Source organism: Scyliorhinus torazame, chromosome 14, assembly GCF_047496885.1.
Source record: "Scyliorhinus torazame isolate Kashiwa2021f chromosome 14, sScyTor2.1, whole genome shotgun sequence".
NCBI classification, from domain to species: Eukaryota; Metazoa; Chordata; class Chondrichthyes; order Carcharhiniformes; family Scyliorhinidae; genus Scyliorhinus; species Scyliorhinus torazame.
This window is the reverse complement of record NC_092720.1, coordinates 39,150,816-39,164,464: the sequence shown is the minus strand read 5'-3', so window position 1 is coordinate 39,164,464 and position 13,649 is coordinate 39,150,816. Positions and strand designations below refer to the sequence as shown.

The 13,649-nt window shown below is 47.3% G+C and overlaps 1 protein-coding gene across 1 annotated transcript in view; it reads right to left on the bottom strand.

The window, feature by feature from the left end:
• LOC140389020 (uncharacterized) overlaps positions 1-13,649 on the bottom strand; it is a 278,261-nt gene that overhangs the window by 12,359 nt on the left and 252,253 nt on the right. The window contains exons 44-46 of the mRNA XM_072473187.1: positions 9,294-9,410; positions 6,478-6,666; positions 2,118-2,404 (exon numbers count right to left, since the gene is read on the bottom strand). Coding sequence (XP_072329288.1) covers positions 2,118-2,404; positions 6,478-6,666; positions 9,294-9,410 — 593 coding nt within the window. The remainder of the gene's footprint in view (positions 1-2,117; positions 2,405-6,477; positions 6,667-9,293; positions 9,411-13,649) is intronic.

Here is a 13,649-nt window from a genome sequence, read left to right as displayed (position 1 = left end):
AGAAGTAGCTCCAGGAGAATTCACTGAATTCATTTACGTGTTACCGTTTGTATCATAGTTTGTTAGTTATCTTTCCACGTGTTCATTCTGTTAATAAGGTATCTTACTAGCCAAGGAGCTAGATGTTCTGTGTGCATCTGTACTACAGCCACAACACAGAACATAACACTGCTAAATGGAATTGAGCTGCTCCAGAGCAGTAGAAGCTTAGTTCACAGTGGTCTGCTTTATCATTTTTCACTTGGCTGCATGGTTTTCATTGTATGAATGCTGCGCACCTTTGTGTGTGGGTTGTCCATCGGAGTCAAAGGCACTGTGGTCAGCAGATAGCCCCCTGTCGCCCACCATCCATCCTTTTTGCTGTTTTGCCTGAAATGCAGATGGCACAGTGGACTGCTGCAGAATGTAGGCATCAATACTGGTACCAGGATATTAGACATTGGTCTGGATGATTCATTACCTATGGTCAAGAACAAGTTGGATGTTGAGGGAGTGGAATTCTCTTCAGTTTTAGTACTAAGCCGGCATGTGGTACATGATACGTGTGTAGTCGATGACACCATACACCAGTGGAAATCCTACAATTCCAGTGAAGGCACATTCTTGATCTGCCTGCTTACCTCTGGCAGGGCAGAATGAAGCTCTGTTTTAATGGAGAGCCTCAGGAACCTCCCTTATGGATATAGGGTGCACATAATGAGATTAGATTGCGGTTCCAGCAGGTGACAAATTTCAATGAGAATGTCCTTAGTGAAGCACACACGTCTCACACACAGTTCATCGCTGATGTTCAGGTCGGCAAATTATTGAACACCCTGGGCAGGTATGGCCTCCTCCCAAAAGCTCTTCTTCCCTCTGCCTCTTCCCTCTTCGAGCAGGTTGCCCTGCATTGCATGACCTCTCCTCTTTTCAGTCTCCAAGTCATACTGTATTCCAAGGGGAATGGCTACTGATGGGCCCATTGTCATAATATACACCAGTATATCACGGTGCAGATACACACACACTGATGGACACACAGCAAAACCAATCAACACACACAACACCACGGCCAATCACCAGTTAGAGCACACTCACTATAAAGACAGAGGGCATCAGAGTTCCCGCTCATTCGGGATGCAGCCTCTCAGAAGGACAGAGCTTACAGCTTACAGCACAGATCCTCACCATGTGCTGAGTGCATAGACTGGTTAGGACAGGCATAGGTCTTTAGTTTAATCTAACATCGTGTTAACCCACAGTGAAAGTATGTTCAACAGTTTATAACTTAATAAAATAGTGTTGCACTATTTTAAGTGTTGGTGGCCTGTATGCGTTCCACGGATCCAGAGCACCCAACACATCACCCATGTCTGGGACCAACAGGCTTGAAGTCAGCAAAGAGACCTGCAACATCCACCGTTTCACACCTTATCGACGTTTGCAACTTTCAACAATTACTGAAAGCATCAAACACTTGTAAAGCACAGCAACCAATAACTAACCTGTAAGTAGTTCATGACCTTCTCCCTCCCCCACACATCAAATAGCATAATTGTTGAACGCGTGTTCATCTGTGCAAGGTGAAAATGGACAGTAACAAGGACATTTCTGAACCAACCTGTTTGTTACCTGCTACTCTCTCCTGTGGGAAATTATATTAGTCCATTTGACAAAGAGAGTCAGCATAGTTTGGGAATTAAGCATACAGGATGAAATTGCATCGACCAGGATTGCACCAGCCCCCTGCTACATTTCCTCCAGCACCAGACATAACCTCCCTTCCAAACATAACAAAGATCTTGTTTCTACAAAGAGCTGATTAAGGCTTAGATTATCAATACTGCCATCACTGTCCATCAGACTAATTGGCTAATATTGGCAACATTCACACCTTGGACAGAAGTTCCCATTCCGATGACCCTTGAGGCTGATTTTTGAACTCTTGCTTTGGAATCAGGTCATCAAGGTCATTGTGGAGGAGGGATGGCAGGTCTCCAGTTCCAATGTTTAGCCAGATGTTAATTTTCAGTTGCCATTGGCAATTAATCATATTCCATGTGATAAGTTTAAAGCCAACATATACCATTTGGTTTGAGAATGATATGAGTGCATAACCGATTAAAAACGCAGCTTACCATCAAAAAGGAGTAACCAGTCCAAAGGCTGACCCACCCTGAAGGGCAAGGAGGGATGGTCTGGTCCTGGCTGTGTACAGCCACCGCGACAGAAGGCGCTTCGCAGACTGAACACCTGCTGATATAAGGTTCGATCTCTTGCTCAATGAGCGGCATCATGGGGACTGGTGAGGTCGTGGACAGCCAATACGATTTGTCATTTCTAGTGGCGTAGTGACAAACTTCATCAATGCTGCAATATGCAAATGGCATAGTACTGAACATTGGCAGACAAGAGCCAGCTAGACCTGGGAGAACAGCAAGATTGCATTAATGGTTAGCAATAACTACCTGATGTAGTGATCAGAAGTAACATAATGAAATATCCCAAGAGCCTTGCCATTTAATTGTCAAAACACAAACTGAACTAGTTTTCGAATTGTACACCAAACCAGCAATGCTGTAACTGGGCAGAGTCCTGCACTCACTGGACAGAGACAGCACCAAGCACGCAGTCTTGTTTCTGTCCGAGTCCACGAGGAGTCTTTCTTGCCAAGCTTCAGCTACATTAATCTATGAGTAGCACTCCCTCTGTTTTGTCCAAAGTCAAACTTTCTTTCTTGAGTCACAATATCGTAGAATTAAAGTGAAGTGAAGTCAAGATTTGCCAACCAACGCAGATAAAGAAGGCCTGAGGTTCAATCCATGCCCTGCGTCTGATCAGGGGGCAGTAGGAGGAGAACTCCATTGAATTGCAGGTTGAGGAAGAGAAAACTGCCACAAGGGCTGCTGCTGGTTACACGGGGACCTCAGTTGAAATGCGCTGTGCGGATGTTGGGTGAGGATGGATTGGGCTGGGGTGTGAGCTGCTTCATAGCTGGTAGCTTGTCTGTACCACTGTCAAGCTCAGATTTGGCATTTGGACAAGGCACTGGACAGTGGTTGCTGCGCCGTGAACAGTATCAAATTGAGGAAATTAGGAGGACAAGCAGAAAGATGGCTTAAACATAATGCTGTACAGATGATCATCCTGGTGTAGAAATTGTCTTGTGGAGTGTCTAACTAGGCTGCTGGATACTTCTCAATCTTTTATCTGTGCATGCACACTGAATATAATCACAAAAGAGGAGGGGTGGGTTTCTCTGGTCCGCCAGCCACGTTTTCCAGCGTGGCTCGCCCCCGCAGCGACGGGATTCTCTGATCCTGCAGCCGGTCAATGGGGTTCCAAATTGTGGCCACTCCACGCCGTCGGGAAACCCACGGGAGTGGATGCGTTGCCAGAGGACTGGAGGATTCCGCCGACGGAGAATTCCGCTTTAGGTTTGTCACAACATTTTTAATACAGAAAGCACATTATACTGAATTAAAATCCCTTTTTACGTTTCTCAGTGTGATGGGTGGGTGGGGGATTTGGAGGGGGGGGAATGTTGTAGGGATCGAAGTAAAAGTGAGGAGGAGCAAGTCCATGAAGAAATTTAAAGATAAGGATGACGATTTGAAACTCTTGCCACTGAAGGACCAGGAGCCGGTGTAGGTAGACTGGAACAGCAGTGATGGGTGAGTGGACCTTGGTGGGAAATGGATTACTCAGTTTACTGAGGGGTCGGCTTCGATGTTGGTCAGGAATATGTTGAGATATTTTCTGTCAAAGCTTTTCGCCTTACACTCATCAGGACATTTCACAAGAATACAAATCCACGGGAGACAACAAATCTATACTATTGGAAACTGGACCTCCCCCCCCCAAAAAAGACATTTGGCCTATCATACAAATGAGTAACGTGGTATCTGAATTTTAGTGCCAGTGTGATGCTAGGCCGTACCTCCCACAGGCTGGTGTTCAGCAACAGGCAAGGTACAGACCTTACCCAACCAACCCATGCTTGTAAAACTCAAAATACTCAGTATCCAACATTAGGTTTGATTCAGCGATTAGACAACATTTGCTAAATAATCTTTGGAGTGCTAGGAATTATGCTGACAACCAATTTAAGATTGTTAAATTGTTTGAACTGTTTGAAAACCAGATGTCCCTACCAGCAAAATAGCTTAATGGTAACTCAACTTTAAGATTGTCAGTCAGGTTCGCAAAGTGAGCATTTGCATGTATTGGAAGCTACATATATTAATATACAGGATCCTGTTCTTTGCAGACAGAAAGAACATATGCACTCATTGTGCCTGTTTCAGCTAAACAGAATGAGTGATGGTCATTTGCTGGTTCATTCCTTAGGGTGGTTCCTTGAACAATTGGACTCAAGCTGCCTGGTTTAAATTTCAGGCAATGTTTGGCATTAACTGTCAGTCACTATCAACTGGTGCCTTCTCTATGGCAGCGCATCTATAAGTTGGGGTCCATTTGCCAACCAGTTGGCACTGTCTTCTCATTTAGTATAGAATTTGTTGTCTCCTTTGAATTTGTATTCTTGCAAAGTGACCTGATGAGTGCGAGACAAAAAAACGTTGACAAAAATATCTCTTCTCAGACATATTCAAGCTCGACTACCAAACAAAAATAGCAAATGGCCAAGAGTGAAGGTATGAATAAAGTTGGATAGAGGTGGGCAATATTATCATCGAATCCTTACAGGGCAAAAAGAAGCCATTCGGTCCATCGAGTCTGCACCGATCCTCTGAAAGAGTACTCTACCCAAGCCCACTTACTTGCCCTATCTCAATATCTCATGGGCGACATGGTAGCACAGTGGTTAGCACAGTTGCTTCACAGCACCAGGGTCCCAGGTTCGATTACAGGCTTGGGTCACTGTCTGTGCGGAGTCTGCACGTTCTCCCCGTGTCTGCGTGGGTTTCCTTCGGGTGCTCTGATTTCCTCCCACAGTCCAAAGATGTGCAGGTTAGTTGGATTGACCATGCTAAATTGCCCTCAATGTCCAAAAAGGTTGGGTGGGATTACTGGGTTACGGGCTGAAGGTGTGGGCTTGGGTGGGGTGCTCTTTCCAAGGGTCGGTGCAGACTTTATCGGCTGAATGGCCTCCTTCTGCACTGTAAATTCTATGAACCCCTTAACCTAACCTGCATATCCCTGCACACTAAGGGGCAATTTAGCATGGTCAATCCACCTAATCTTTGGACTGTGGGAGGAAACCGGACCACCGGGAGGAAATCCATGCAGATGCAGGGAGAAGGTGCAAATTCCACACAGTCACCCAAGGCCGGAACTGAACCCGGGTCCCTGGAGCTGTGAGGCAGCAGTGCTCACCACTGTGCCACCCAGCCACCCTGGAGGTTGAAGTCCTTGTGGTGGTGAGGATATAGCATCAGAAGTTCAATGCAGGTTCAAATAAGAATGTTGAAGTCGCAAAGGTTCAAGCTCAGCCTTAAATACAAGCTGGAGAGGGAGATGGGATCAGTGGCACGAGGGGATCAGTGGCAAGAGTATGTAGTTTGTGATGTGAACCACCAGACAACGATATCTGTTTCCTATACAACAGCGATTATACTTAGTACTTAATTGTCAAAAAAGCACTTTGGGACATCCTGAGGCTGTGGAAAGCCATAATGTGAAGATGCCGGCGTTGGACTGGGGTGAGCACAGTAAGACGTCTTCCAACACCAGGTTAAAATCCAACAGGATTGTTTCAAATCACTAGCTTTCGGATCACTGCTCCTTCCTCAGGTGATGCACCTGAGGAAGGAGCAGTGCTCAGGAAAGCTAGTGATTTGAAACAAACCTGTTGGACTTTAACCTGGTGTTGAAAGGCCTAATGTAACTGTATGTGTTCCATTATTTTTTTCCTCAGCATTTAAATGCAGGAAATTGTGACTCATCCAAATCTGGGTGTCAAGCAAGCACCCTGGCCAGCACGGAAACGAGAGGGGTAGAGCTGGGTGGTGTCAAAAATCATTAACCATCTGGTAAATCTGAACCTAACACAGAAGGAAAATTTCTCACTGACAACATGTGGTAACGAGCGGGGTGATTTACCTTGGATACTTTACATACTAAGGGGCCTTTGAGGTGCCCAGCACAAAGTTTTGAGCTGGAAAGCTAATTTCATGCACATTGAGTACAATACATCATCTTGGTAAAGGAGCTTAAGTGTGCAAGAGAATTGGCCATCTTGGGAATTATTAAGGATTTGATTAACAAATAAATCGCCTACTCGCACTTATTTCAACAGTAACACAGCGTTGTGACAGCCAGCACTTCAAGCAATGCCCTCTCCCAACAATGACCAGCTGAACAGCAGTAAACGAGCCACAGCCGAGGGTGACATTGTTGAAAAGCATCCTCAGCTTGCACTCTGCCACTAGAGATTTGGAAAATACTTTTGAAGCAGATTAACCTTTATTCCAGAAATGTTTAGATCCAAAATATGAAAATACAGCAAGGTGATCGGTTAAAGCCGTTGTAACTCACCAAGATCTTGATTGTGAGACTTTTCTTGTCCTTCCAGATAAAGCAAACTGTACCCTTGCCAAAGGCTATGCATGTTTTGAGGACATGTAGGTATCTCCTGTGACTGACTATGCACCACAATCAAGAAGCCAGCAGAGAATGGAGGGCATGGACCTGGATTTCCTGGTGGGCCTTGTGGTCCAGGAGGGCCTGAAGTGAAGAACAAAGTTTTACAGTGGTCTTAATAAAACTATGGAAATTGTATGTCATCCGGGCTGATTTAGCACAGGGCTAAATCGCTGGCTTTGGAAGCAGACCAAGGCAGGCCAGCAGCAGGGTTCAATTCCCGTACCAGCCTCCCCAAACAGGTGCCAAAATGTGGCGACTAGGTGCTTTTCACAGTAACTTCATTTGAAGCCTACTTGTGACAATAAGCGATTTTCATTTCATTTCAATGTCCAAACTAATCAAAGCTGAACAATTTGCAAGGTATTTTCTTGACTTGGTACTTATTTTGTTTTAGATTTTGAAACTATTTTGGAAGTGCATCAGTTGCTGCAAATCGTGTTATTGTTGTGCTAGTGTTATGGAGCCAATTTAGTGTCCGTTTGCCAGGACAACAGTAGCATTACTGACATGGAGGACACAGAACGGGGAGAGCAAACCCTACACCAATTTTATTCTGGGCTATAATTCAGCATTCTTCCATATTTGGTGAGTTCAAATGTTAGATCGGTTTCATGCTATAGCCTCATCAATGTCCCAGAGTTGATGCAAAAGTATTCAATTGTACCCAGCACAATTCCATAGTATTTCCACCAGGTTTGGACTTTTCTCCATCTCTGTCCATTTGGAATCGGATTTGAGATTGCTCCACAGATGAAGGAACTCTAAAATTGTTTTGATCTCCTTGTTCTAATGTAAAGCATGAATAGAACTGGAATAAAGAATATTCCACAAAAAGCCAGGTTTAGCTGGGATCCATGCAGTTGCCTTTCATTTGGAGGATGTGAGTGGAGTTGAAGGAGAGATTGTTCACCATCAGAACCAGTTCAGCCAGGTGGAAGAGGGTGGTAGTGGACGGGGTCTGGTTGGGCCTTCATTCATGAAAGGCCCAATGGGAGTTTTCCCCCGGTCTAAACTACACTCCTCAGAGTTCAGGTACACCCACAGTGCTATTGGGAAATCAGTTCCAGGATTTTGACCCAGCAACAGTGAAGGAACGGCAAAATATTTCCAAGTCAGGATGGTATGTGACTTGGGGAGGAACTTCCAGGTGGTGGTTACCCATGCGTTTGGTGCCCTTGATCTTCTAAGTGGTAATAGCCTTAGATTTGAAAGATGCTGCCTAAGGAGCCTTGGTGAGTTCCTGCAGTGCATCTTGTAGATGGTACACATGGCTGCCTCTGTGTGGTGGTAGTTGAGGGAGTGAATGTGGTGCCAGTCAAGTGGGATGCTTTGACCAGCATGGTGTTGTGCTTCTTGAGTGTTGTTGGAGCTGCACTCCTCCAGGCAAGTGGAGAGTATTCCATTACACTCTGACTTGTGCTTTGTAGATTGTGGAAAAGCTTTGGCGAGTTAGGAGGTACATTAATCACCGCAGGATTCCTAGTCTTTGACCTGCTCTTGTAACCACACTACTTATATGGCTAGTCCAGTTATGTCCCAGGATGTTAATCATGGGGGATTCCGTGATGGTAATGCCATTGAATGTCAAGGGGCAATGTTAGATTCTCTCTTGTAAAAGATAATCATTGCCTGGCACTCATCTGGCGTGAATGTTATTTGGCACCTGTCAGTACGAAGCCTGGAAAGTGTCCAGATCTTGCTGCACTTGGACAAGGACTGTTCCAGCATCTGAGAAGTCATGAAATTGTGCAATCAGCAGCGAACAGCCCCACTTCTGACCATATGATGGTAGAAATGTCATTGATGAAGCAGCAGGTTGGGCCGAGGACACTACCCTGAGGAACTCCTGCAGTGATGTCCTGGAGCTGAGGTGAGACTGACCCCCCAACAACCACAATTATCTTCCTTTGTGTTAGGTATGACTCAAACCAGCGGTGAGTTTCCCCCGATTCTCATTGACTCCAGTTTAGCTACGGCTCCTTGCTGCCACACTCAGTCAAATGCTGCCTTGATGTCAAGGGCAGTCACTCTCACCTCACCTCTGGCATTGAGCTCTTTTATTTATACTTGAACCAAGGCTGTGATGAGGTCAGGAGCTGAATGGTCCTGAGGGAACCCAAACTTACTGTCAGTGAGCAGGTTATTGCTAAGTGCCGCCTGGTAACACTGTTGATGATCCCTTCCATCACTTTACTGATGATCGAGAATAGACTGATTGGCTAGGTTAGATTTGTCTTTATTTTGTGTACTGGACACTTTTCAAAATTGCTGGGTAGATTCCAGTGTTGTAGCTGTACTGGAGCAGCTTGGCTAGGGGTGCTGCAAGTTCTGGAGCACAAGTCTTCAGTACTATTGCTGGAACATTGCCAGTGCTCATACATGATTTGTGAATACATCCAAGCAGCTCAGGCAACTCTAAACACTGCCCAATGAAAGAGGGTGGATGCATGTAAGATCTGCTTCTGGCCTCTCACAGTGGAACTTAAAGGGACAGAATTCTGGCACAACTGATACCTTCAGAAATTCAAGAAAGATATTAAGCAAGATTTCAGCAGAATTTCTGACAATTATGGTAAGAAAGCCAGATCTTATTGTGGAAACAATAAATTTGTACTTCATACAACTCAGTAAATGTTATTTTTATAAAATGACTGCCGAATTTCTGTTGAAAAAGAATAAGCAGTTGAACGGTAAGAATTTGTTCTCACCTTGGTCCCCAGTGATTCCCTGTTGTCCAGGCATGCCGACATTTCCTGGTGGCCCAAGTTGACCAGGTGAGCCATCAGTACCTGGCCGTCCATGTTCTCCTTTCCGTGCTTTGGGTCCTGTAGATGTGCAGAAAGATGAACATTTAGACATTTCTCCGATGATCTACATTACTAATTGAAATCTGCATTTCCAGCTTCTAATTTTGAAAAGACAATCAGATATCAAATGATTTGAGAAAAAAGTACCATTGAAAATCAGAAGAAACAGATTACCTTACTGGGTGGAAAATGTGTGCATAATGTGAATGTTCATTCACAGTCTATCGTGTATGTTTTTTCAAACGTGTGCGTTTGTGTTGCACAAAAGACAAACATATCCCTATCAGGCACCTTCTATTGAATGTGAATATATTAAGAGAAGAGAGTGGGGAGAATTTATAGTAGGTGGCCGAGGTCCTGCCTGCCAGCTGAGGAGCCTACACCAATCATATTGGATAGCAGCTGGTCATCCCTGGGATCAAGGACCCTGGGGGCGGAAATCCACCCTGTATTTGGAAAGCTTAAAGCAACTTATTTGCTTCAAATGCAGGGAAACTAAGTGAGGAAAACATTGGTTTTTAGTTGGAGGATAAAGAAATGGCTAAAGCATCAGAAAAACTCTAGGATTGGAGGGGAAAATAGCAAGAATTGTCCACAAGACCCTTTGGCAATCCTAGAAATTTGGCTGGAATGTGTGCATCGGTGCCTTTCAATGGTAGGTCAGTTGCAGGGTACTCATTTGCATAGGGTTGGTGGGCACCTGTGTTACAAAGGAGTTATCTCGTATGTTCCAGCTGTTCCATGCTGCCAAAACCTCTGGCACCTGACCAGCATTTGAACAGTTGCCTAGCTTTCAAAAAGCTCCGCTCACCACCCCAACACACCCATTCTGGTCCACAGCAGGCAGAGGCAGTGACAGCCAAGATCTGCCACACTCGCAGCACTGCTGCCGGCCAGATTCCTGCTGAGTTCGAGTCGGCCCTTTGTGAGATATTGGAGCTCCAAAGACAGACAAGGGCACATCAGGCAGGATTGTCAGAGGCTGTCACCAGATTAGAACAGAGAGTGGAGGAGTCTGTCCACACTCAGTCTGATGTTGTGTCACCATCATGCCAGCACATCGAAGTCACAGCTGATGACTACATGGAAACCTTGGTCCAGCAGTTTGTGCTGGATATGCACGAGGACCTGCACACCATTGCTTTAGCCATGAAAATGTTCCAACCACAGCTATTCGAGAGAGGCCGGGGCACCACGATCTCCTTCCAGGAGTCCCTTTTCCTCAGGAAGGGGCCCTCGGGTAACCACAGGGAGGAGGAGCATCAGCCGGACACCCCAGGCCTAATTCACTCAGGACACTTCTGTGCTGTCCAGCCGCTCCAGGGCCCTTCTAGTCCGTGACCCCAGAAACTCCTACCCCCATAGCTGGAGACCCCGTGTCCTTCCAGGCCGTGACCCCCCAGAGAGTGCCTGCCAAGATCATCACAGCCAGCAGGGCATAGAGGTCAGCAGGCTGCCTCCACCTCTGCTGCAGATGTTGGGGATGCACCAAGACATGGCAGTAGGGTAAGAAAAATTAAGACATTTCGGAGCACAAGTGTTCACAAACTATTAATACTTTGTCCATACGTGGATATATTTTGTTTCTGTGAACTTCTTTTCTGGTGAATGGCTCTTCTATCTGATGCATAGTTTCAAGGTCATATGAGTGCAGCAGATGCCTGCCTCCCCCAATCTCCTATCGCGTGCTTCAGGTCTAAAGCGTTTCACACTCTTTGCAGTTGTCACCCTTCAGTTGTCAGCAATGACATGAGCAGGGCCCTTGGCTTCAATTGAATGGTGGCTGGACAATACATGCCTGAGACGTAGGTCAGAGGATCATACTATGTGGCCTCATGAGTATAGATGTTGAAGTCTGATTTATTCTCCTTATGCTAATGCACTGAAGAATGGTCAATGTGGATCTTATAGGTTTTAATGGTGAAGTGCTTTAGAGTCAACTCACTTTGTGTATCTCTCCGAAGCCCCTCGATGAGACCGTCGAGTGCCCTCTCCTATATTACCTGTTTCCCATCTCCAGGCTGCAGATGCTTCCCATGACTGTGCCATCTGTGCAGCCCAGTACCAATCCAACAACCCTAGAACCAACAGGTGTGAGGAATTTACCACACCCTGAATACCATTTTGTGCACAACTGACACAGGACGGACAGGCCCTTCTGCTCCTTGTACTAAGCCCAGGACTGACTTGCCAAGCACAGCTCTCTGCGCAATTCAGAGGACGGGCTGTGCTTTCTGGCCCCAGCTAGCTGCCGTCCCACCCCTCCCCCTCCCCACCACATTCAGGTGTCCCTGTACACCCTTCCCCAATCATGGATGTCTGTGTACCCTTCCTCAGCCACCAGCCCCCCCCCCCCCCAAATCATGTGTCTCTGTGTACCCTTCCCCAGTCACCCCCAAGTCAATGTCTCTGGGTACCCTACCCCAGTCACATGTCTCTGTGCCCTTCTCCAGTCATGGGTCTCTGTGTACCCTTCTCCAGTCACCCCCAAGTCATATGTCTCTGTGCCCCTTCCCCAGTCACCCCCAAGTCACATGTCTCTGTGCCCTTTCCCCAGTCACCCCCACAGTGATGTGGCTCTGTGCATCCTTCCACAGTCATGTGTCTATGTGCACCCTTCCCCAGTCACCCCCAAGTCACATGTCTCTGTGCATCCTTCCCCAGTCACCCCCACAGTGATATGTCTCTGTGCATCCTTCAACAGTCATGTGTCTATGTGCACCTTTCCCCAGTCACCCCCAGTCATGTGTCTCTGTACACTCTTCCCCAGTCACCCCCAAGTCACATGTCTCTGTGCATCCTTCCCCAGTCACCCCCACTGTGATATGTCTCTGTGCATCCTTCAACAGTCATGTGTCTATGTGCACCTTTCCCCAGTCACCCCCAGTCATGTGTCTCTGTGCACATTACCCTCTGGCATCCAGTCGACCCTCCCCCTTAGGCGAGCTGAGTTTTCAACGAGTATTCATGATATTCAAATGTATGCAAATGAAGTTCCCGACAGGGCACAGTGGACTCCCTGACCTGGCATCAAATGCGGAAGTGAAAAATGTGAAACTATTTTTATGCTGTTGGCAAACTGACTTTTGGCCGCATTCCAAATTTTCCCGTCCTGTCCGTCACAATATCTGCTGTTGGCGATTGCAGGAAATCCCGCATTCTGAGAAAAAAATTACTTTGTGTGCCTACCATTTTCAAAGATCAATTTTATTTAATTTTTAAATGATAGGGGCTGGTTTAGCACAGTGGGCTAAATAGCTGACTTGTAATGCAGAACAAGACCAGCAGCGCGGGTTCAATTCCCGTCCCAGCCTCCCCGAACAGGCGCCGGAATGTGGCGACAAGGGACTTTTCACAGTAACTTCATTGAAGCCTACTTGTGACAATAAGCGATTATTATTATTATTATATTTTGTGTAACGGCAGTAGTGAGGAAAATAAATATTTTTTCTCTTTGCGCCCAGTCAGTTTCAAGTGCTCCCTGTATTAAATTCAATAACAGTATATGATGGAGGAAAAGAGCCTGGGCGGGTTTCTCCGACCCCGTGCCGGGTCGGAGAATCGCCGGCAGGGCGCACGAATTGTGACACACCACCCCGACGTCGGCACGCGATTCTCCGCAGAGTGCCGGCGCCATTGGTGCCGGTGTGGTTGGTGCGGCGCCGGTCGCGTGCCACTCTATGCAGCCGGCCCGCCAATTCTCCGGCCCGGATGGGCTGGACGGCCATAAGAAAAGAGCCGAGTCCCGCCGGCGCCGTTCTAACCTGCTCTGGGCCAGCGGGACCTCGGTGTGTAAGGGTCGGGTGGCAGCCTTTGGGGGGGGGGGGGGGGGGGAGGTGGGTTCCAACCCTGGGGGGGGGGCCCTCCGATGTGGCATGGCCTGCGATCAGGGCCCACCGATCGGCGGGCCGGTCTCTGCGCCTGGGGGCCTTCTTTCCTACGTGCTGGCCCCTGTAGTCCTGCGCCATGTTGCATCGGGGCCGTTGAAGGAGGCCACTGCCCATGCGCGAGTTGGCGCCGGTGCCACTGCGCATGTTCTCATTGGCGTCGGCGCAACTGCGCATGTGCGGATCCCGCGGCGCGCAGTTCACGCCGGGATCTGCAGCTAGAGCGGCGCGAACCGCTCCAGCGCCGTGCTGGCCCCCTGTAGGGGCCAGAATTAATCGTGGGAGCAGCCCGTTCACAACGTTGTAAAACGCGACGGCGTTTACGACGCCATGGACACTCTGCCGCGGGATGGGAGAATCCGGCCCAGTA